Source organism: Colobus angolensis, unplaced genomic scaffold (genome assembly GCF_000951035.1).
Source record: "Colobus angolensis palliatus isolate OR3802 unplaced genomic scaffold, Cang.pa_1.0 Scaffold492, whole genome shotgun sequence".
Classification (NCBI taxonomy): Eukaryota; Metazoa; Chordata; class Mammalia; order Primates; family Cercopithecidae; genus Colobus; species Colobus angolensis.
In genome coordinates this window covers 411526-436078 of record NW_012118399.1, presented here as the reverse complement: position 1 = coordinate 436078, position 24553 = coordinate 411526, and the positions used below count along the sequence as shown (strand labels likewise).

Genomic DNA, 24553 nt, shown 5'->3' with positions numbered 1-24553 from the left:
ATGATGGGCGAAGTGATCTTTTATACTATGTGAAAGACTATCTGTGGTCTGGTGAGCAGGGCAGTATTAAGGAAGCTGTGAGAAAGATGTTTTATTTCAGGTTCCGCCATTGATTTTCTGGCAGCTCACTTACAGGACTCTTGGGGTCTAGTTTTTCTCTTCATAACCTGATATTAATACTTATCATTTTCAAGAGATGTACAGCAATGGTATATGAGCTTTAGAAACTTTAAGTGAATTTGCTGTAATAAGGAACTTTTTTTTAGTAAGATTAGGATTAAAACGCAAAGTTGGTGAAATTTTGGAGCTCAGAGTAAACTGATCATCAATTCCAACTGTCTCATTTTCTTCATCAAAAATACACCTGCACTCCCACGTAAATTAATCTTTGAATACTTACTAACATTGCACCCTCAAAAGAAGTGACTGAGACATACACAAGCCTTGAAATTGTATGCCTTCTCATCCTCCATAGCCCTGATACATTATTGAGAAAAAGAGATGCCCAATCACTAACAGCTAGGCCAGCAAAACAACCTCAGTCATTCAAAAAATATCACTGCTATTTCTCTTAATAGTATGAGGAGGCATGTACAATTCTACAGTAATGTCAGTTTTTGAAATTTCTCTTGAGTATGAAGTGATTCCTCCAAAAAAAAGAAGTCTTTAATTTTATAATTGAGACATACAAAGTGCCCTACATTGAAAGAATTAAAATCAAGCCATTAACTATTTATAAATCACTATATACAAGGTAGATTATAAGGTATTGATGAAGAATAAAAATAAAAGAGAATATGAATATTATAAAAATCACTCTTCATTAAAAATAAATGTCATCTGATTACAATAGTCATGGATTATATACATCTTCAGCAATGGGAACTAGATCTCTTGTACTTACTCTTTTACTTACATAAATATTCACAAAGTTGTCCAATCACAACCACTATCTGTAATTCCAGAATATTTCCTCATCACTAGAAGAAAAACCATACCCATTAGCAGTCACTGCCCATTATATTCTTCCCTCTTCTCGGTCAACCCAATCACTAGTCTACTTTATGCTTCTGTGAATTTCCCTATTCTGGAAATTTCATATAAATAGAATCATATAATCTGTGACCTTTTGTTTTTGGCTACTTTCATTTAGCATAATATTGTCGAAGTTCATCCATGAACATGTATTTCATTACTTTTTGGAGCTGAATAGTACTCATTTGTATGAATGTACTACATTTTGTTTTTGCATTCTTTATTTGATGGATATTTTGGCTGTTTACATCTTTTGGTTATTCACTTATGACTAATGCTGCTATAAACATTTATAGGCAACTCTTTGCATGAACCTATGTTATCAATTTTCTTGGTTATGTACCTAGGAGTAGAATTGCTGGGTCATGTGGAAATGCTATGTTTACCTTTTTGAGAAACTGCCACACAGTGTTCCAAAGTGGCTGCAACATTTTAGGTTCTTACCAACAATACATGATGATTACAATTACTCTACATCTTTACCAACACTTAACTGTGCTGTAGGCATCTTTGTGGGTGTGAAGTGACATATCATTTTTATTTTCATTTATATTTCCCTAATGACTAATCTTTAGCATCTGAGCATTTTTTCAGGTCCTTCTGGCTGCTTATCTTCTTCAAGACATATTTTGGAGAAATGTCTAAGTCCTGAACCCATTTATTAATCAGGTTATTTGTCTTCCTATTGTTGAGTTGTAAGAGTTCTTTGTTTATCCTCAACACTATACCCTTATCAGATGTATAATTTGCAAATATTTTATCCCATTCTGTGGATTGCCTTCACACTTTCTTGATGGTGTCTTTAAATTGAAAATGTTTTCATTCTGATAAAGTCCAATTTATCTCTTTTCTCTTTGGTTACATGAGCTTTCATTGTCAATTGCTTAATCCATGATCATAAAGATGTATATCAATGTTTTCTTCTAACAGCTTTATAGCTTTGGTGCTTATATTTTGGTATTTAATCCACCTAAATTACTATCTTCATATGATATGAGGGAGTGATCTAAATTCATTCTTTACATGTGGATATCCAGTTGTCCAAGCACTGTTTGTTGAAAAGACAGTTTTTCTTCATTGCATTGCCTTGGCACCTGTGTTACGCTGAACAACAGAACTGCAGAGATACTCCCACCCTGTCCTTAGAATCTGAAAGATCTACATGTTTGCTGTATAGCAAAAAAAAAAAAAAAAAAAAAAAAAAAAAAAAAAGACTTTGCATATATGGTTAAGGATCTTGTGTTAGAGAAATTGTCCTATATTATTTTAGTCAGACGGTAATAATGAAAAGAGTCTTTATAAGAGGATCATAGAAAGGTCAGATACAGGAGAAGCGGGTGTGAAAATGATGCAAAGATTAGAGTAATCTGGCCACAGATTCTGGCAGCCTCTAAAAGTTAGAAAAGGCAAGAAATAGATTGTCCCCTGGAGCCTCTGAAAGGAAATAGTCCTGCCAACACCTTGACCTTAGCTCTGTGAGATCCGTTTTGATCTTTTCACCTCTAGAACTATAAGATAATAAAGTTGTGTTGTTTTAAGCCACTAAGTTTGTGATAATTTGCTATAGCAGCAATGGAAAACTAATACAGCACCATTGCCAAAACTGTCATAAATGTTTGGGTGTATTTTCAGACTCTCACTTCTATTCCATTGAGTTACAAGATTATCCTTATGTTGGTACAACATGGTTGTGACTATTGAGCTATGCAGTAAGCTTTGAAACAGAAAAGGGTAAATTCTCCAAATTTGTTGTCTTTCAAGGCTGTTTTGGCTATTCTGTTTCCCTTGAATACTTTGTGTGATATCAAGACTTCTAAGTTTATTAAGACTGTTATGAATCTGAACATATGGCGAACCCTGGAGAGTGCTCCATGTGCAGTGAAGAATAATGTATATCGTGTTACTGCTAGGCAGAGTGTTTAATACTTAGGTAGTTATTACCTTTAGCTTTACCTTTACTGGTATTCTTTGTTTTCTCTATGCAGATTTGAATTACTTTCCAGTGTCCTTTCATTTCAGCCTGAAAGACTTCCTTTAGTATCTAGTGTAGGTCTGGTCAGCTAGTAATTAATGTACTCAGTTTTAGTTTATTTAAGAATTTCTTAATTTCTCCTTAATTTTCAAAGAATACTTTGCTGGATATAGAATTATTGATTGACTGTTTTTCAGCATATTTAATTTGTCTTCCTCATGCCTTCTTGTCTCCACGGTTTCTGATGAGAACTCAGCTGTTAATCCTATATTGACATTCATTTGTTTATAATAAGTCACTTCTGTTTTGCAGCTGTCAAGATTCTTTATGTTTGGCTTTGATAGTTTTTATTATGATGTATCTAGGTGAAAATAGCTCTGATTTTATGTTTCACAAAGTTTGTTGAGCTTTTGAATTTATACTTTTCCATCAAATTCAGGAAGATATTAGGTTTTACTTCTTTAAATAATCTTTTTTGCCCCTTTCCATCTCTCCTCTTTTTTCTGGGACTACAATTACGTGAATGTTTACATACTTGATAATGTCCCATAGATTTCTGAGGCTCTCATTGTTCTTCACTTTTTAATCTTTCTTGTTCTTCAGACTAGATAATCTCAATTGGCATATATTTCAATTCACTGAATTTTTTTTTTTTTTGTCTGCCCAAAACTGTTGGTTAAGCCCTCTAACAAATTTGTCATTTCAACTTTTTACCTCCCGAATATCCATGTGATTCTTATAATTTCTATGTGGCTAATTGATATTCTTTATTTTGTTTCACATTATTCTCATACTTTAGTTCTTTAGATATGGTTTTCTTTAGTGCTTTGAACATATTTAAAATAGGTTCAAAACCTTTGTCTAACATTACAGCTGGACATGCAGTGTTCTATACTGTAGTATGACTATAGTTAACGATAATATATAGTTTCAAATAGCTAGAGGGAAGATATTGAGTGTTTCCTACACAAAGAAATGATAAGTGTGTGAGATAATGGATATGTGAATTAACCTGATTTGATCACCATACATTATATGTGTCAAAACATCACTATGTACCCCATGAATATTTACCATTATTATTTGTCAATTAAAAAATAAAATTAAATAAAATATTTGAAGAAGATTGTCTCCTTAAGTCCAACATTCCAGCTTCCTCAGAGACAGCTTCTAGTGACCTCTTCGTGTTTTTGGACCATAGTTTGTTTCTCTCGTGTATCACAGGTTTTTGTTAAAGAGGAGACATTTAAAATAATATAATATGGCAACCCGGGAAACCAGATTCTTCACTCTTCCCAATGTTTGTTGTTGTTGCTATTTGTTATTGTTGTTGTTTAGTTACTTTTCTGAAATAACTCTATGATGTGTATATTGTTTGTCATGTATAATGATGTCTCTGCGTTATGATCTGACAAGGATTCCTTTCGATATCTGGAATTAATAAGTTTACCAGTCTTTGCTGAGTGGCTGTACGTATGTGTTGGGGCACACATTCAACATCTAGCCAGGCAATTTAAAACCACCTTTGTTTTCATCTTTTTTTTGCTTCCAACGAGTCTCATAGTTAGCCTGAGATGAGATCTTAGGGTCTTGTCAGTGCTTTCCTAAGTATGTGCACAGCCCTATATACTTGCATGCTCTTTTAATTCCCAGGAATATCTTACAGTTTTTCAGAACTCCTATGAACATCTCATTCTCTGGCTTTTCCTTTTAAGCTTTTTGTTACCTTATTGTTTACCCTAACTGTTATATACCATCTCAGGTAGCTACAAGTTAAACAATTGCCTCTGAGTGTTTTAGACTAAACAGATTTTTTCTCTAGAGAAAAAGCATATCAGAGAAAAAGCTGTTTGTACCAGACCAGCTTTGAATTAGGTCAAACAAAGATAGCCATGTGAGTGGGGTCCTCCAGGGAAACACTAGACAGTTCAAACAATGACAATTCTTCAAAGATAGGGCTTTGAAGGAGTTCCAATCCTGTTCAGCCCTCTCCACTGGTTTCCAAAATGCTAGGTGTTGGAGTTGGTTGTTTTACCACAATTGTGGGCAGCTTCTTTCAAGGCTACCCTGCAGCTGGGGTTGGAAACAGGGCAAGTTAAAATGCAAGAAATCTCTCAGTTCTCACCAAGAATCAGTCCTTTTTCTGAGTAAATGCTCTCCAGATTTCTGCAAACCCTTGATTTCTTTCCAGAATTCTAAGAAACTTCATTTTGACAAGTTTTGCTAAGTGGTTCTTGCTGCTTTTATACAGGAAGAGGTTTGGGGAGATCTTTTCTCCACTATTTTTGCTGACATTGCCTACTTCTCTAAATCAAGTTTTACTGAGTCACAGCCATGCTTATTCATGTATTTATTGTCTATAGCTGCTTTTGTGCTGCTCTAGCACAGTTGAGTAGTGGCAACAAGACCTTATTATGTGCAAAGTCATATTTGCTGACCCCTTTTCTACAACTCACAGTTCATTTTAGATAAGACATTATATGTATATCAGACTTTTAGTTTTTTAGTTTTTTTATTGTGTGACCAAGTTTTGGAAGAAAAATTCAAATGTGATCCTTTTTAGGGTTAATTTAAATTAAAATAATATATACTAATCAATAAGATGAAGTATTGATTATTCAGCAAGAAATACATCATGAATTGGGAAGACAGCATTCACTATCTTCAACCGAAAAAAAAAGAAAATGACTTAAAGTCAACACAATGTAACATTTTGGGTCAGAAAGCTAAAACAGTCCACCAAATTGCATGTGTTATGTAGCATGGTATACAGTCTTACTAGCAATAAGTCATTATTTTTACTCAGAGAAAAGAAGTTTCTATAGGACTGTAAGTACTCATCTTGACAAATCATTATAACAATCTTAGAAGTTAAATATGAGATTATGATGTGAATACTTAATTTTAGCAAATTCATCCTCTACACAAGCTGTTTGCACATGACCAGAATGTGAAATGGGAGCCACCCCAAGAATGTCATGCCATGATTTCACTTATACACCATATGACTAGAAAAAGTCAACTTGAACAATTTGATGAAGCTTAGACATAACAGAAGGTATGACATGATAACATTCTTGGATGTTAAAGTCTGCCTCCTAACAGCCAAACAGCACAAGGCAGAATAGGTCTGGAATTGTACATCTTACCCCCTTCCCAGTGTATGAGATCCAAACCACCTAGCCATTTGTTTTTCCTTTCTTAGTCCTTGCAAAACCCTGCACATGAAAAAAAAAATTGAATTATCCTGTGAGTGACAAACTCACTTTAGCTACACTTAGCACTTGGCCCCTAAGGCATTATAAACATCACTCCAGTCTACTACACACGTAGTCTCTGAAAACATTACTGATGTTTTTATTTATTATATGACCAACAATATTTCAAGTGAGAATTGGGGTGGACAGAAATAACATGTGGATTTATTAAAACTATAAAAGTAAAGAACTTGTGATTTATATGAGATATTGATGTAATCTAGAAAGTAGACTAATGCCTTTAAGAAACAGAGAGAGAAAAAGAGAAACACCATTAATTTTCTGAAAGCTATTTACTAAGAATCTGGTGATCCTAGAATCAGATCTGGCTAGGAAGCTATGTACAAAATTCTCAGCTGTTTGGAGCTATATTAACCATGGCAATGACATTTAATACATTCTGAAAGTACAGGGCGGATTCCGTATCAGAAATCTTTTCAGAGCCTATTATATTATGCTGATTCTGAAATCTCAGAGCATTGTTTTCTTCCTATCATAAAATAAGCCAGGCATGGCAAATTTAAGCAGATATAAATCAATTTCCTAGGTGTCTGAAATAGTCCATTTACTGAAGTAAAGGAATTCATTCAACAGCAATGTATGAGACAGTGACTCTTCTATGGGAGGAATTTTTTTCTGTCATATGTGAACAATGTTTTGATCAGAATTTACAAGAGAAAAAAAGCTGATTTGTGAAGGAAAACATCAAAGCTTCTTTTCACTAAATAAAAACAATAAAGATCAAAACAGATTGCAACACCAACCTGAGCCTTTGTAGAAGTCCATGTTAGCAGTGCATGATAAGCAAAAGGGAAAGAAAATTATATATGCATTAGTTGAACTGCTATTATAATGCAAAATTGAAAAAAGTAGAAATCCTTTTCCCTGATCACTCAAAATTAATGGCTATTTTTCAGCTAGAATTTGAATGTTACCCTCCCAGTTCTCGAGCAAAATACTTCCCCCTGATTGATATTAAATACATGATTGTGTGGAAATAGAGAACACATGGATCTGAGAAGGTTAAGCAGATGTTTTCCTAGTTGTCCTCTGGCTATGAGAACTGATTCCTAAGATCAAGGGCTTAACGAAATGAAATAAATAAGTATCTTAATCACAGTTTATCACAGGAAAAGACATGAGAATTGCTATTTTTCAAGGACACAGGACGTATAGACCAGACTAACTCCTGGAACGTGGATTCCATGACACTTGTCCCTACTGGTCCCCTCTTCCTCAACCATGTATCTTTCTTTCCTCCTTAACTTTACCACAACTTCAATTTTGAACTTATGTGAGTGATGGTTTAATTACTGCCATCTTTAAAACTAGACTGTGTGCTCCCTGAGAGCAGGGCTAGGATCATTTTTAAAAAAAATATTGTAGTCTCAATACTAAACCCAGTGCCTGGTATAAAATAGATATTTCCAAAATATTTTTAGAAAGATGTATAAATGAATGTAGTCTAAAGGCAATGTAAATTATAAATATGTAGATATATCTGAAAAATTATAACCCAAATCCAAAATCCATTTGCAATTTGAAATCAAGTTTTACCCTTTTATGTAATAGACCACAAATCTTAATGAACAGAATAATAGTTCCAAAGAAACTAAGTTGAGAAGGTCAATTAAATATCCATATACCTGGCATCTTGTAAACTCTAAACACATTAGAGTTATACAGCCCATAATTGTCTCACTCTATAAAAGATGGTTGTTTGCAACCAGAAGCCATTGAGCCTACAGGCATTCACAAACTTAGCACAAAGTCAGATTAACTATTTCAAAAATGTTACCAAAATGAGTAAATTGCCATTTATATATTATTATATAGCCTAATCAAAAGAAGAATATCTTTGACTTTAGATAGAAGTATAAAAACATTAAAAATCCTTAGTCATAAGAAACCCAACACAATTCCTGACATCAGGGAAAAGTCAGCTTCATATGTAGTAGACATACTTAAATCAGAATTCAGTGATTAATGAACAATGTTCACATGATAATTTTATTTCACATTAGTATTATATCTATAGAATTATTTCTCTGCTATCTTAGTATTACTACCAAAACTTGATGATGACTGCCCATGCATTGGAATTTAGATCAAAGATCATCAAAACTTGGGTGTATCACTTGCTTCGCCCTTTTTTGGTGTATAGACAACCCTTGCATTTTGGTTTTTCTGGAACAGAGACTTAGTAGGGTTCTACGAATGCAGCTCTATAGCTGAAGAGTTGCTAGAATTATTCCATTTTAATTTATTGCATTGCTACAGAAAATATGTGCTGGGTAAATAACAAATGCATTATTAATATTAAAGACCAAAATTCTCTCACTGAATTATAATGGGTAATTTCTTGGATATGGATGGTTAAATTTCTATGCGGCAATAAATAAAAGCAATCAAAAGCACCTCTTTGTCATTCTTCAGGGTACATACTGAAGAAGCATCAATCACATTAGATATGGAAATTTGAATGTATTATGATGTACTAAGTTGTTTTCCTGTAATTACATATATCATTTTTCTTTCTTTTTTTTAAAATCTTGTTATTATAATTACTTAGTCTCTTATTAGATAAATTATTAGATAAATATATAATTTCTGGGTAAGATTAGTCCTTTACTGTTCTTGCTTAAAATATTTTCAAATATTTCAACCACTTTTACTTCTGTATGCAATCTTAATCTTTCTTCTTGGCTTTAGTAAAACTGCTTCTGGCTATTTGTACATTAAAATACTGCTATTATGTCAACTTTAATAGCCTAAACAGAAACTGCTTAATTTTCACTCTGGGCCAACACCATTTTCACATATCTAAGTACTATTCTTTCTGTAGAGTTCAGTTCAGATCTCACTCTCTTTAACCCTAAACTTCCCCAAATCTGTGTTTCCACAGTCCCATGAATTTTTGAGACTCAGCAGACAGTACCATACATTTGACTTTTTATATATATGTCCTATTTTCCAAATGGAGTCTGAGTCTGTTTTGAGACCGGGATCTGTAGCACACACTTCAGACAAGCTCAAACCAATTCAGTCTCCTACTCAAAACACGGCAGGGCCCCCTAACAGGCCATGAGTATGGAAACCACTGGTATCATGAGTGGTTTCTGTACTCATAGCCTGTTAGAGGGCCCTGCCGTGTTTTGTGTAGGAGAGTGATTCACATACCCGTGATTTCCATACTCATGGCCGGTTAGGCCCCTAAATAACCCAAACCTTGCCTATTTATCTGAAATTGTTTTCAATACTCTCCCTGTACCTTATCCACTCCAGCCACACCACTCTTCTTACTGTTCCTCCATGACAAGTGAATGTCTGTTTCCAAGTCTGTTCCCCCCATTGATAATATTCTTTCTTCAGGCCTCCCCAGCATCCCCCTCACATCATTCTTGGCTATGTCTGACATTATCATCTCAGAGAAGTCTTCTCTGATCATTCTGTCCTCCAAACCATCATAACCTATCATTATCTGCAACTGTTTCTTTGTATTTTTACTTCTTTGCAATCTATTTCCTTCACTTGAATATATACTTCATTAAAGCAGAGGTTTTGACTGTCACATTCCTAGCTGTATCCTAGCAAGGAGCACACAGGATATATTAAATAAATGTTTGTTCCATGAATAATTGCCTCTTAGTAAGTTAGGCACCTGGTATAAAGTCTTAAGCAAAGACTGTGAGGATTGATAACTACAGAATAAGAAAATGTGGTAAAAAGATACTCTGAAGCCATATTACATTATATGGAGCCTATGTGGTCATTGCACTTAAATAAATAGGTATAGGTGTTCGAATTCCATTTCCATGTAATCCAATTTATTCATTACCTGAAATTAAATATCACTGACAGTTAATATAAATGGTAATTAAGGCAGGACACTAGGAGGTATGAATACCTTTGCTTTTTTTTCATATGTGTTCCAGCATACACCTCCTCTACACTTCCACCAATAATGACTTTTCAGCCAAGTGTGTCAATGTGAATGGATAGAAATGGTATAGACTTACACAAATAATGAATGCTCATCTAGGGAAATGTGAACCCAAAACACTAACCAGTAGCAAAAATGAGCAGGTTATCAAGTTTTACATATTAAAACATTTCCACAGCATTATCTGTATTCACAACTTTTTGTAATACCATACGACCATCAAGTTAAATAAAATGCTAAAGAATACTTGAAATGTATCTTAGAGAAAAATGAAAAATAGAGATTTTTATGCATAATTAAGGTGGATGCCAACAGATAAAATTAAGCTTCAATTGTAAGAGGATATATGAATTGAATATGTCTATATTTTTCTTGTGAAATTTCATAATTAAACGAGAGCATGATGTGTATAGACATTCTAACTAGTTTAATATGGAATCACTTGAAAGAATATGTTATTATATAGCTTTTATATGAGAGATATCTAACGTGATTATAAGAAATGTGCTTTTCAGCTTCTTTTTTTGAGAAACTCAGAGATGTTAAGATACATTTATTACTCATAGATTTATATGTCTGTTTTGACATATCTTAGAATTTGGGGTAAAAAAACATATATTGATAGTATATATTTTAGTATCAAGTACATAAAGCTTAAAACTTTCCTGTAAATTAAGCATTATTTTGTGTTTAGTTCATGGAAGTAAACATGAATTGAGTATTATATACATTTTATAATTAAAAACATATAGAAAAGTTGAATGATACAAAGAAAAACTTAAGTGCACTTCCTCTTTCCTCAGAGAACCTGTATTTTGCTGTCTTCTCAAGAACAAATGGAAATATATATATAGATATATATATATTTTTTTTTTCACTGCCCTGGAACTTTTCCAATGATCCTTTTCTGAGTGCAACTTATAGTTGGTCATAAAATACTATCCTGTATATTCATAATGACATAAAAGGGACTGCTATCCACTATTAAATAGCCACCAACAATCTGAAAAATAGATGTATTACTCTTAGAACCCTTATTCTCATTAATCCTCTTTACCCCTTCATAAATAGGTAAGAAGGCAAAATAAAAGAGATGACTATTTCTATTTTATGGTACTAAAACTAAAAGAATAAACCTAGATCAAAGGCAAAAGGGGAAATGGAAAGATAAGGGAAAAAACAGTGTTTCAAACACTACAGAAGATCAAAGTTGGAAGAAAACAAGCTCTTTTCCCATCAGTTAAAGGAAGTCTGTGTGTGTGTGTGAGGGGGGGCAGTTATTTAATATATACTTTTTAAAAGGATATTGGAATAAACAACCAATATTACAGAGAGGAAGCCCCTAAGATTGTAGTTGCCAAATTAAGTGTTTAGTCAAAGTTTTTATTGTGCTTATCATGTAATAAGAGAGGGTATCAATCAAGCAACCAAGCAAACATTTTCAGAGACAAATTGCTGGATGTGAGAGTCCTTTTAATCATATGCAACTTGCTGAAATCTCAATAACCCAGAAAGCCCAGTCAGTGGCAGCCCAGGCTAAGGGCTCACAGGCTATGACTACATTAAAACAAATATAATAATCTATTTAGGGAATAATCATTTTCTTCTTTTGAAAAGCTATTTACAAAACATTTGCAATGCAGTGCTTTGCATATCATTGGACTAGGTCACTAAACAAAGCGTGTGTAAGAATGGAAGATCTAAAACAAACAAGGCAAAACAAAACAATAATAACAACAACAACTGCTCCAACTATTTTGCTACCTTCTTGGTAAATGTCAGAATAGTTGAACTTTTTTTTAAATAAGTAGGGTATTGAGTTGAAGGAGGAATAATGGAGTTATTAGTTTAGATGAGCCTGAAACCTAATAAAATAATATGATAAAGAAGTTGTCTCTCATGTAATTATAGAGAGGAGAGATTTAACCAGAGTAGAAATAACAGGATTTACTCTGTATTTGACTTATTTCCTATGGGAACAATCCTGGAGAGGCACATTATAGAGAACCGGAACATTTCTGATACAAGAGGAATGAGTCAGAAATGATTTAATCTGAAAAAATTAATTTAGCAATAGGGAATTATTTATACTCAAATGCAGTTTGGTGATTTAAATTAAAATAAATATACTTTGGCCTCTCTAATATTTCTAAGCTACATTGTTAAGAAAATATATTATTTCATTATGCATATGTATGCCATTATTTATTTATATATAAATATTACCTATTATATATCATATAAGGTATATTACATAGATACATAGATATAGAATGTATATAGATACATAAATATATGGCGTGTGTATATCTATGCATATATGTATCCATATATATGCATCTATTTATCTATATATATACATATATCCACACATTATTTGCTCATATAAAATATATATATTTGTCCCAATAACTGTGATGTTTACCTATATGGTCACTCATCGGCTAGTTTACAGGTTTGTTTTACATTATTACAGAATTTCTAAATTATTCATATTAAAATCTTAAAAGTGGAATCATAAAACCCTGCAGATTATAACAGAGGAAGAATTAGAAAGAGAAACAAAGATGCAACGATACAGCCAACAATACTCTGTATCTTGAAACAAACTCTGAGGGACATGAATAACATGTTTGATCTCTATTCTATAACCAAGTAGTTTAATCGTTTATAGCAAATCATTTAATTTCTTGCGCTCTCTAATAAAGAAATCTCATCTCAAAGATGTTAATTTTTCCCTAAGGGCTATGATCCCATCAAATTAAATCTAAATTAAGTGTGCTTTGTAGGAATTTAACGAGTTACAAAACACAGAGAAACAGAATAATCTAGAATAATTCTTTTTTTCTCAATCTAAAAGTTTTGCCTTTTCCATAATTAGATTTTTTCCAGTTTCCTCAATGATTAGTAATACCAAAGATCAAAGAATTTCTGTTTTAGGAATCAAGTCAGTAATAGCTTTATGTATTTAGAAAAACATCCTTTATTGGCATTTGATATGAGAAGAACTACCATAATACATTTGATCAAGATGGCTCTATTGAATTCCCAAGATTCAGATTCAGAATGGTCCTAAAGTAATTGCAAGGCATGTTCTTTCATTCCCCAAACATTTATTGAACTCCTACTGTGTTCTCAATATTATTATGTTAAGCAATTAACTTGGTAAATCAGAATTCACTTCTTTAACATTCAACTCCAAAAACACAGTTACAATATGTAAATCTCCCTTCCAAATACATCTTACTCGGTCAAATACATTCTCTTTGTTTATTTTGTAGAAGGCTAATTATCTCTATTTGGCTATAAGCCCCAAATTTGTGCTCATTCCTCCTCTGAGGAATACTACTTGATATTCTGTGAGCAAAATACCACAACTCACCCAAATTTCCCATGTCACTCCAGGAAGACACTTTACGTACTAAGACCTTAAAACACTGCCAAATTAAGCATTAGATACTAGGTAGTGGTACAAAGTACATGAGCATTAAGGGGAAAGGGTCACATGGATGCCTTTGTCCTAAGTTTACGTTTAGCCCTTGCAATTATCTGCAGATGTAAAAATTTGTATGCAGAAGTCATTGCACCTGAAATTAGCTAACTGAAAGTGTAACTGGTCAGTTGCATCCTACTAAGGGAGCCCTTGGTTAATTATCCCAATTATTAGGTAATTAAAGGTATAATTATATAAATTTCCATGCAATTTTACTGCTTAAAAAACTGTAGTGCAGAAAATAAAATATGAAAGTAAGCTTTCACAAAAATTTCATTGAGAGTGCTGCTGGGTTTCAGGTGCTTGAGAATTGAATTTCAAACTAACAGTTTTTACCCTGAGTGCTACCTCTATACTTAATCATTGTGGACTTGAATCATATCTTTACTTTGCTCAACAAAGCAATGTGTCAAGGGCGTCGGTGTCAGAATATTTTCTTGAATTCACTATTAAGCCTAATTGCCACGATTAATTGTAGAAAACATCACACTCTGATAAGACTGTTTTACTGATCTTGAAGACCAAGCAATGCAACTATTATTAATTGAGTGCTATGTTTCAGAGGAAGCAGGGTGTGTGCCTTATAAGGCCAACTTTTACTGCTTTGGGATACAATGCTTATATTATCCCTACTAGATAATAGGGATATTATCTAGTGAGTCTGTTTACTATCATTTTATTTTATTTTATTTTATTTTCTGTCCACATAACAATGGGTTTGTAATTTTTAAACACGTCATTTAACAACAGAAAGATGTAGGCTAGAAAAATGCTTTGTAGTGACAGAAAATGCATCCCAAAGACTGTGTGTTTAGTTAGTCAAGAACTGATTGATGTTAAGTTCTCTTTAATCTAGATGATTATATATTGGAATTCAAGGATCAATGATGCTTACACTCCTCTGTATCCTAATTCCAGCAACTCAGCTCATGCTATAATCCTTGTGAAGTCAAGCCATGTCACTTATCACAATTCTAGTAGTAGGTAATACACTTGTTTGCATATGCTTTAGTCCACTTTGTGATTCACAGAACCCTGTTTGCTCTTTCTAGGTCTCCTAGAGTTCTGCTTCTGTGTTCAAGCCCCTGAGATCAAGTCTGTGACAGCTATCCCCAGAATACCCCCTAATGCTGCCCCTTTGGCGCTTCCAATTTTGCCTGACCTTCACAGTTCAACTTCCTGTCTCTGTAAATGAGACAGCCTGTGCTTAAACAGCACAATTACCCAAGTAAGGCCGATGACCAAGCTGACTTGAAGCTCTATTTTGTTGTCATTTCAAGGGTCATTTTACAAATCCAGGAAGTATCATTTATATTGTGGTTTAGTCCCATTTCAGTTGTTTTCCAGTGACACCATTTGCAGGGGTACAGTATAGACTATGTACCTTGTCACTGAGAAACATGGTGGGCCTGGCAGGTCATTTAGCCATGTCATGCAATACCCCATGAAAATCTCATAAATGATTTAATAGAGGCATGAGGCATCCTCATGGTAAAACAAACATATGTTTCATATAAATCCATGAAACTTTCAATTTTCCAGTTGTAAACATAATTTACTCATGTTGGATCCCTAGAGCTTCTCTACCTATTGCTTAGTCAACAATTAACTATTGCAAAGCCTCAATGAGGCACACAAATCTCAATAGCTGATTCCTAGAGCAATAGTAGAATGCTGATTTTTTTTTCATTAGGCCTGCACAGCTTTCAAGTTCTAATTCTCCCAAATGTACTCAAGACCATGTTGTGGTACTAACAATAAATGTTTTTCAATTAACAGTCAATATGTGGAGGAACAAAAAAAAATTAAAAGACTCCTTTGCACTTAATTTTTCCCACATACTACATAAAAGGCATTTTCTTTCCCTTTTAATGTTAATTGAATCATCATCCGCTTGTCACTTAAATTTCAAATGCATGGGAGGACACTTCTCTAAGTGCTGACATGTAGTTAGAGGTCACACTACCTCTAACTAACATGTAGTTAGAGGACATCACCAGATGTCCCTACTCTCATTACTCATCTCAACCACAGCAGGGAAAATAGGTATAATATCTAAAGGACAGTTTAATTCTTCTGATGATTTTTTTTAACCATAATCTTATCAAAAAGCTTAAACTTTCCATTTGAATTTCCTTTTTCTGAAGTTTTCTGTGGTCTCTCTGAACACAGGTACACTCTAGATGTCCTTTAAAAAAAAAAAAAAAGATTCTTAGGAGGATTCTAAATCCCCTAAACTATCCAGATTCCAAGAACATTCTACACGATATTTGCCTAACTCTAATGTTTGCTTATTCTTCTCTTTCAAGGTTCAACTCTTCCCTTACCTTCTTTATGAGGCCTCCCTGTGCACTAAAGCCTTTATCTTTGGGACAGTCATCAGTCCCTTAGCACATATAGGCCTTCTATATTTCACTTAAAATAAATTTTAGGTGAAAGAGATAGTTCCCCGACTGCCTTGAAAATCTCTACCTTTTTATCCTTGTATTCCCAATGCTTGTCACAATGAATCATTCATTCTTTCATTCATTTATCTACAGAGTATCTACAAATATCTACAGAGTATCTCATTAAATAATAATGATCATACCTAGATTGCCCATAGTCCAGAGGAAAAAGTGGGAGAGGAGAGGCAGTTAACAGTCATGTAAAGCAAATAATTCATAAAATGAAATGTGCCTTAGAAAGGGAAAGGACTGTCTCCGTGGAAGTGGGAGATCCCGGAAGATTTAATATCTATCACTGGCCATAAGTAGGAGTTTGCCAAAAGGTAAAGAGAAAGATTTTTCAAGTGAAAATAATTACATGTAAGAAAATTTAATGATTAAAGAGGATTGCATGCTCAAGGAATGCCAAGAATTTTTGGCGTGGCTGGAATGCAGTTGATAGAAAGATGAGTCTGCAAAGTGCCAGACTGAGAAGAGCTTTGCATACCATGCCAATCAGTGTGTTCTCTAACCTATCCTATGTACAAGCAGGTCAAGGATTCTGGCAGGTCAGAAGCTCCTACGGAGGCTAATGCAGTAGATATACAGTGGAGTCTGGGAATTTGTATTTTCAACATCTCTAGTGATTCTGATACAAGTTGTCCTCAGATGAAACTGTGAGAAATGCCATCTGTATGCAAACAGGAAATCTAAGGGAGTTACTGAAAAGACAGTATGGGGGATGGCTAGCCCACTTCTAGGAGGTTTTGACACTAGATCAGGCAAGGAATGTCAGTTTTAATGATAATGATTACAAACAGATTAATTTAGTTAGTTGCTACTATGCTTGCATAAATCAAGATTGTACCTGAGTGATCTATAAGTAATGACACTGAAATATCATGTGTTCGATTTACAATATTCCAGCAGCGATTATTCTTCTGTTGCTAAACATATTGTCCCCCATATGCCTCACAAAAAAATTCAGTGAGGTAGTCATTACTATCCCTACTTAACAGATGAGGAAACAAGTGCTCAGATAGTTGAAATGACATGCCAGGTGTTACCCAATGCATGCATGATAGGAGTGGGAATTAAAGTTTACGGCTGTCTGACTCCTCCTCCTTCATTATGCTTCCTTTCCAAATATCTGCGATGTAACTTCTAAACTATCCAATGAAATACAACAAACTCCAATTCTGGGCACAACGAAATACAACAAACATCAATTTTGGGCCAAAAAGATTGGGCACAATTTTAGGTTCAGCAAAGTTCAACATGAATTTGATGCAATTGAAGTTAAGAAATATAGGAATCCAATCAAGTGTGTATCAACATTATTTCTATTGTCAATGATAAAAACTCAAGCCCAGTTGATTGACGCAAAGAGGAAATTTATTGATTCTTATGGCTGAAAAGTCCATAGTAGGCTCCAGGAATTAACTGATTCAGGGAAAATAAAAATGACTCTAGAATGCAGTTTTTCCTTCCTTATCTCTTGGTTGCTTTCTCTTTGTCATCTCCATGTTCAGTTTCACTGGTCCTGACAAAATGGCTCGCTCCAGAGTGCTGTCCTCATATCCTCCAAAATTCAAGTTCAATGGAAGACAGCACTTTTCTTTTTCCTAATCTCTTTCAATGACCCATTGCAGTCCTTATTGGGTCACAGATGTATCCCTAAATTCACCTTGTAGCCAGGGCAACTCAATGCTCTCACTGTCTATGTGGGAGCCTAATGTTTACCTCTCCATCAAGCACCAAGTCAATAGCACCCAAATGTCACAGACTTCAAATGAGGGTTGAACATGATTCTTCAAAATAAAATTTAATTAATGGTACAAAAAAAGGAGTTTCAAACTGGAGGGAGCAAGGCTAGCAAATAACCATAACCACAACGTTCAGCTAAAAAATGGGGCAAGGTAACTGACCTTGGCTTTTTATTATTATGACAGAATCAGTTACACTCACTGATGAATTAGGTGATACCTTTCCAGATTTCTGTATTTCCTTAGGACACATCTCTGGACAAATGAGAATTTACTCTAGCAGGAAATCTGTTTTTAGACGGTTTTTATACACATGCACACACACATATGTACACACACACACACACACACCCCAATTTCTACAAGGCAGTTTTCTTGATATGGATTAAATCTATTCAGATAAGATTATTCTGTAAGCAACTAACCGAATTATTTTCTTTTCAAAATAATCCACTGTTCAAATTAAAATACTTTTTTTTAAATTTTAATTTGTGTGCACATATAGCCACAATCCTTCTTCAACTAAAGTACATTGGTTCTTTTAATCCTTTAATCAATACTTCCGTCCAGTAATTCATATCTTTTCATTCCCTTTCCAAAATTATTCATTTCTCTAAGGAAGGTAGAAAGTTTTGCTGACTTATCTCCTCAGTGGTTTGTTACGGATTGGATAAGCAGTACAAAATTTTTGAGGATTTTCCTCTTTGGTGATATTTTATGTTCTCTTGAGTACATGTGTTAATGTTCAACCTGCTCATTCTTCAAGGCACAGTTCAAACCTCCAAGACACCTCTCCTCTATGTGCCAATGCCCCCTTATTCAAAACATTTATCACTGTGCACCACATTTATTATTAATACCATAATAATAACATTAATTTCACAAAAACTAATTAAACTGACTGGGTGTGGTGACTCATGCCTGTAATCCTAGCACTTTGGGAGGCTGAGGCGCACGGATCACCTGAGGTCAGGAATTTGAAATGAGCCTGGCCAACATGTCAAAACTCCATCTCTACTAAAAATACAAAAAAGTTACTGGGGTGCGGTGGTATGCACCTGTGGCCCCAGGTACTCAGGAGGCTGAGACAGGAGAATCGCTTGAACCCAGGAGGCAGAGGTTGTAGTGAGCTGTGATTGCACCACTGCACTCCAGTCTGGGTGACAGAGTGAGACTCTCTCTCAAAAACAAACAACAACAACAACAACAACAAAACCTTAAACTTAAAGGAAATTTAGTTTAATTCTCCATAAACTGAAAACTCATTGAGGGCACAGCTCTGCATTCTCAACCCCTAGCACCACATCTTACAAATACTAATAAATGGACTTAATATAATAAGTCATGTGGTAGGTTAATATTTTATTTTCAAAAATTGATTTTGCTCAATCCTTTTAGATGAAAAGGAAGGGAATGTACCCAGTAGCCCGGTATCCTGTTGAAATCTACCAGGCAGAAGTGGTAAGGGACATGGCTCTCTCTCTGCCTCTCTCCTAGCAGTAAGAGTAGTGAAACCAGGGAAAGGAGGGAGAAGAGCGGCAGAGATAACAAGCCAAGTGGCTGCTAGCCTGGGAGGGGCTGGCTAGGTGAGATATCTGCAGCTGAAGGGTCATGGCAATGAAACAAAGACCCAGGGACAAGAGAAGAGACACTTATAGGCTAAGGAGGAAAGGGGCTGGCTGGCATGCCTGTGACAAGGGCTGGGTGAAGCTAGCTTTCATCTGACTCCTAAATGGGGATGTACGACTACATTAAGAGCTAGGAACAGAGGGAGTAATTTGGTTACACAGCCACTTACTTATTCAGCCCCCTCTGACTCGTTAAACACTTATAAATGTGTGAACTCACCAGCAGCTCTTTGATCTCCAGCTTTCTTCTCATTCATTGCTACACTTTCTGACTACAATATTTCCATTTGTAAGCATGGTACATTGTGAAATACTGTTATTAATGATATTTAAACAAATGAAATTGCACTATTATGTTCAAAATGTGGCTCACATCTATCAAAACAACAAATTACAGATGCAAAACACTACTTAAGCTCCATAATGACAGCATATTTTAAAATGTCTCCCAGAGTAGCAGTTAGGAATTTCAAGAGAAGAGAGAATTATAGTGGCTGGGAAATGGATAAATAAGTATAAGTAACTAGTTTTGGAAAAGGGTTTGCCTCATCAAATGCATGCTGAAGAGATGCTCATAAACTGCCTGTCAAAATAAAGAGAGGTTTGCAGCTACATAGGAGCTAGCAGCTCTGACCTCAGTTATGATCTGGGGCAGTGATTCTCCCTTAGCATTCTAAGAGTTAGAATAAACTGTGATCCTGGGGTCAGAAAGAGACAGCTAGAAATTGTGCATGGTGTTTGGTTTCTATTTTTTCTGCAGCAGTCCATGTTCAGACACCATCTGTTTTGAACATTCTGTTTGTGTGAACACAATATTCATGTGTGATTCCACTACCCTTGGTGCTTTGAACCTCTTAGCCAAACAGCAAATATTTATTTTGAACTAAATGCCAAAGATTGTGCCACAATTGTGAGAAAAGTAAATCAAACACCAACCAACCAACAAAAAAGGCACGCCAACAACGATCTCATAAAACACGAAGCACAGCCTCACCTTATCGTCTCCCGTCTAGCTGCCCACATACATGAAAAAAAAGAATGAATAGCAAAATGCCAAGCAATGCTAGCCACAATGCAAGTAGATACAAATTCTACAGCAGTGATGACATTCTAAATATTCAGCCACCTAAATGACTGATATCCACCACTGACAAAAGTCACTTACAATCACAGGGAGAACAGCTGGTGAGCCAGAAAGGTACACATCCAAGGAATGTTCATCCTAAGAAGAGTCTTAAGGCTGTCCCATGTAAGAATAACCTCAGTTTAGAAGACTCAGACCCGTGCACATCAATTTCCCGACCTTACGAACACACATCTTTTTTCTGCATAATTGATATTTACAAAACAAAGCAAAACCTAAGCTCCTTCAGAGTTGGGACTCTTTCTTCTCCAACATTTATTCATGGCAGTTGACTCTGTAACATTAGTTTGGCAAACATAAACAAGGATGCAGCCATCACCTATAAAAAAAAATGCAGATATTTCTGTCCCAGACTATGTCGAGAGGGGAAGAAGCACCTTGTATTCCAAAATAGCTTAGACTTAAAAATAGTGTTGAACAGGAAAGGAAGAAAAATGAACAGTAAGCTCTAACCTGCAGAGGGCCCTGTGCTCTGCCAGCCAAGCAGTGATTTCCAGTGGCCCATGGCAGAGATGGTGAGGAGGCAGTTCTACATGAGGAATTTCTTCATGAGTTGGGAAATAGCTCTTTGCTTGGGGAGGCTAACAGCAAAACCTCCCCAAGCAAACTTGAGATTTTTCCAGTGGCTTACTGAATATCCTATTTATACCGCAAGGCATTCATTTAAAATAAGGTCTTGATGCCAACCCTTCTGACATTTTGACAGGCTACAAAACTCAAAGCAGCAGGACTGTCTGTTGTTGCTGTTGTTTGGGTTTCAATGCAGTAAACACATATACAGTTTCACTTAGTAGACTATAAAAAGAGTTGGTTGAAATCCAGAAATTGATTCATATTTTAATGGCAAAAAAATCCATTAAACTACTTTCATATAAAATTAAATCCCCTCACTGTATTTTGAACTAAAAGTAATGTGTTGAGGACCTATTTGTTCAGAATATGCTGCAGCAGTGGTTTTTAACCATGGCTTCACATTTAGAATCATATAATGATCTTAGGAAAAAAATAGATGGTGTCTGACATCCATCCCGGAGCTTATAAAAGAGTGTGCCCTAGAGATCCGTAAGAGGGGATGGCAAGAACTAGGTCCATTGAAACAGCACAGTGGAGTAACCATGACCAGCTCAGACCCATCTTGACTAAATCAGTGGAAGTGGGCACATACCTGACTGAACACATTTTGGTTCTATGAGCATGAAAAAGGGAATGGAAAGAAGAATGGCTATTGGGCAGACAATTATTGGGTATGCAACCAACTGTGTCTGTCGTGTATTCCAAGTATCTCAAATTGCTCTTAAAAATTTTCAGTGACGTGGGAAACTTACCAAAGCATAGTTTGAAAATGATATTTCTCGTATCAATTCTTCCAGTTCCCTTCCTTTTCTATATGAATAAACAAGGTAACAGAATGTCCCAAGAAAATGTGAGATTGGATTCAGTAATATATAAGCTTCTCCAAACCTCTAAAACAAATCCATGGTTCCAGACACTGTGGTCAACTCCAAATGTGAGAAGAAACAGAGGTTTCTGGGCTTGGAAATGTGAAAATTGCATGGAGAAATAGCATAAGTACAGGAAAAACATCTGAAGACTATATGAGCAAATAAAATTGATGTGGCAAAAATGGAATTTTCAATTAATGACAGAAGAAGCTATTAACAAAATAACAACTGCAACCTATAATCAGAACACTGATTATATGCCTAGTACATTCCTACATCTGTGAATATGAAATAATATTTATACCATCCCAATGGTCTAAGAAAAGTACATGACTCCTTGCAGCATTTTGAGGTTGTGGCCTTTACAGTGTCAATAGCAACCTTCAAGTGTATTCATTCAAAACATACATGTCTGTTTAGTAGCCACTGTATGGAAAGTCCTCCACCATCCATTAGAGATATTTAAAGATGAATGAGATGCAATCCTTGCCATCAGGCAGATAAACAACTAGCTTGAATGCAATCACCCAGCACAAATGGTGGTAACTGGCAGAGTCTTCAATGCAGAAATGACATATCTGGTACAAATGTATACTGTGTCACATTAATTCCTAAGTGCTCTGTTCTGCTCTGCTGAGAGATTTCTAATCAAAATCTGCTTTGTTCTCATTTAAGTAGCAGGGAGATTTGCTACAAAACTTTGCTGGTATGGAGCTGGATTTATAACAATGTCAATAAAATAATGCAAAGGACAGTTCAGAGCAAGAGGAGCTGCAACTAAGGTTTCTAACTGAGAAGAAATTCCACAGTTGCCTCATCCTTATCCTTCCCTCTCCATTCCAAGAAAAAGGAAAAGAAAAAAAAAGTGACTCTGAATTGCTTTCTTTCCCTCACCAGCAATTCACTCAACAAACATTCATCAAGCATTTTCTTTGTGTCAAAAAATATGCTAAAAGGGAAGAAAGACATGCATGCAAGGCAGTCACAACTCTGTGGAATTTCTGGATTATCATTCTAATTTTAAGATAAATACATTGAGGCATTAACTGACTTGCTCATGTTACAAAAGAAACAAGCACAAAGCTGGGAATTAAACTTGTCTTTTACAGTTTGATGCGGTTTCTGCACTATCCTTCTGGAAAACATATGCAGTCTACAGGGGACTCTGGCAGGACACTCAAGACTACACACAGAGAGAAGCATCTGAGGGGTTCACTATAGAGCACTCACGAGGAGTCTTGGCTAGCACACCAAGAAGAGTTTATCTGAGCTGATTCAAACCTGAGAAAAAGACAGCCCAGCCCATGCAGTTCTCAGGCTGAGTTCAGAAGAAAGGGTGGTTTATCTCCATCTGGGAAGCTGTCCACATTTACAAAACGCAGAGCCAAGGAGGTCTTGTGGGATTTTCCTTTGCGATACCCCCACAAGGATGGATTAGAACCCTGGGTATCTTGTGCTAAAAAATCATGCAGAACATGGAGTAAGTTTACTCAGCAGCTGAGGGATGCATGCCAGTAGAGTCTGCCCTGTTGTGTGGACATTCTCTCACTGACAGGCCCTCTGGTGCTCTGTCATGTGACTTGGTGACCATATGCTAAGAAGCACTCCTGCTCTATAGGGAGACAGATTGTCAGAGAAGTCTCAAAAGCCAGCCAGATGCCAGTGTCCCCTCTACTGTCCCTGATCTACCAGAAGTGGCTTTGCCAGCTGGCATCTCCATTTCTCCCAACCATGCTCTGATCATAGAAAACAAACAGGGCTGAGACACTAACAACTTTATTCCCCTGTACCAGTAAAGCCCACCAGTGATAGATGAACTAATGGGCAAGAGAAACAGTCCAACGAGAGTCCAAAGAGAAGAAAAAGAGAGATGGGGGAGATTTTTTCCTTCCTGTGGGCTTTTTTTTTTCCTTAGATGAAGGTGTGCTGCACTCCACATGACTTATTACAATTTATTTACAGATCTCTCTACCCATGAGTGTACAAGCTTCTTAATGACAGTGATGGTCTGGTCTCACTGATGTCTGTAGTCACAGCCCCTCCCTGCTACAAAGGCTAACCCAGAAGGACAGCTCAACAAATATCTATTTTGTTTTATTTTTAAGAAAAGTGCTGTGAAAATGAATCGAGATAAAACACCTACTAAATAAAGACTATAGAATCCAATAATCTGGGGTGGGGGCAGAGTGCTGAAATCCCTGGATCAGCTCTTTCTCACCCAGAAATTGATACAAATAACATGTTAATCTACCTGGCAATGCCCAAATGACTCTTCGCCTCTATAGCAATTTTACACCTGCCCTGGTGATACTACCAGCCCACAAAAACAACTCTAACCCAATCCCCAACCCCACCTCAGGTCAGAGAAATTAGGAAGCCTTCTGTTTTCCTGTTGTCTGACCAAAGAGTTCACCCACAATGGTTCACTAAACACAACTTTCAAACAA

General features: G+C 35.6%; 1 protein-coding gene across 1 annotated transcript in view; it reads right to left on the bottom strand.

Annotated features, from left to right (window-relative positions):
- Positions 1 to 24553, bottom strand: part of LOC105524243 (thrombospondin type-1 domain-containing protein 7B) — a 543827-nt gene that overhangs the window by 134729 nt on the left and 384545 nt on the right. Inside the window, exon 13 of the mRNA XM_011959437.1 lies at positions 7029 to 7034. Coding sequence (XP_011814827.1) covers positions 7029 to 7034 — 6 coding nt within the window. The remainder of the gene's footprint in view (positions 1 to 7028; positions 7035 to 24553) is intronic.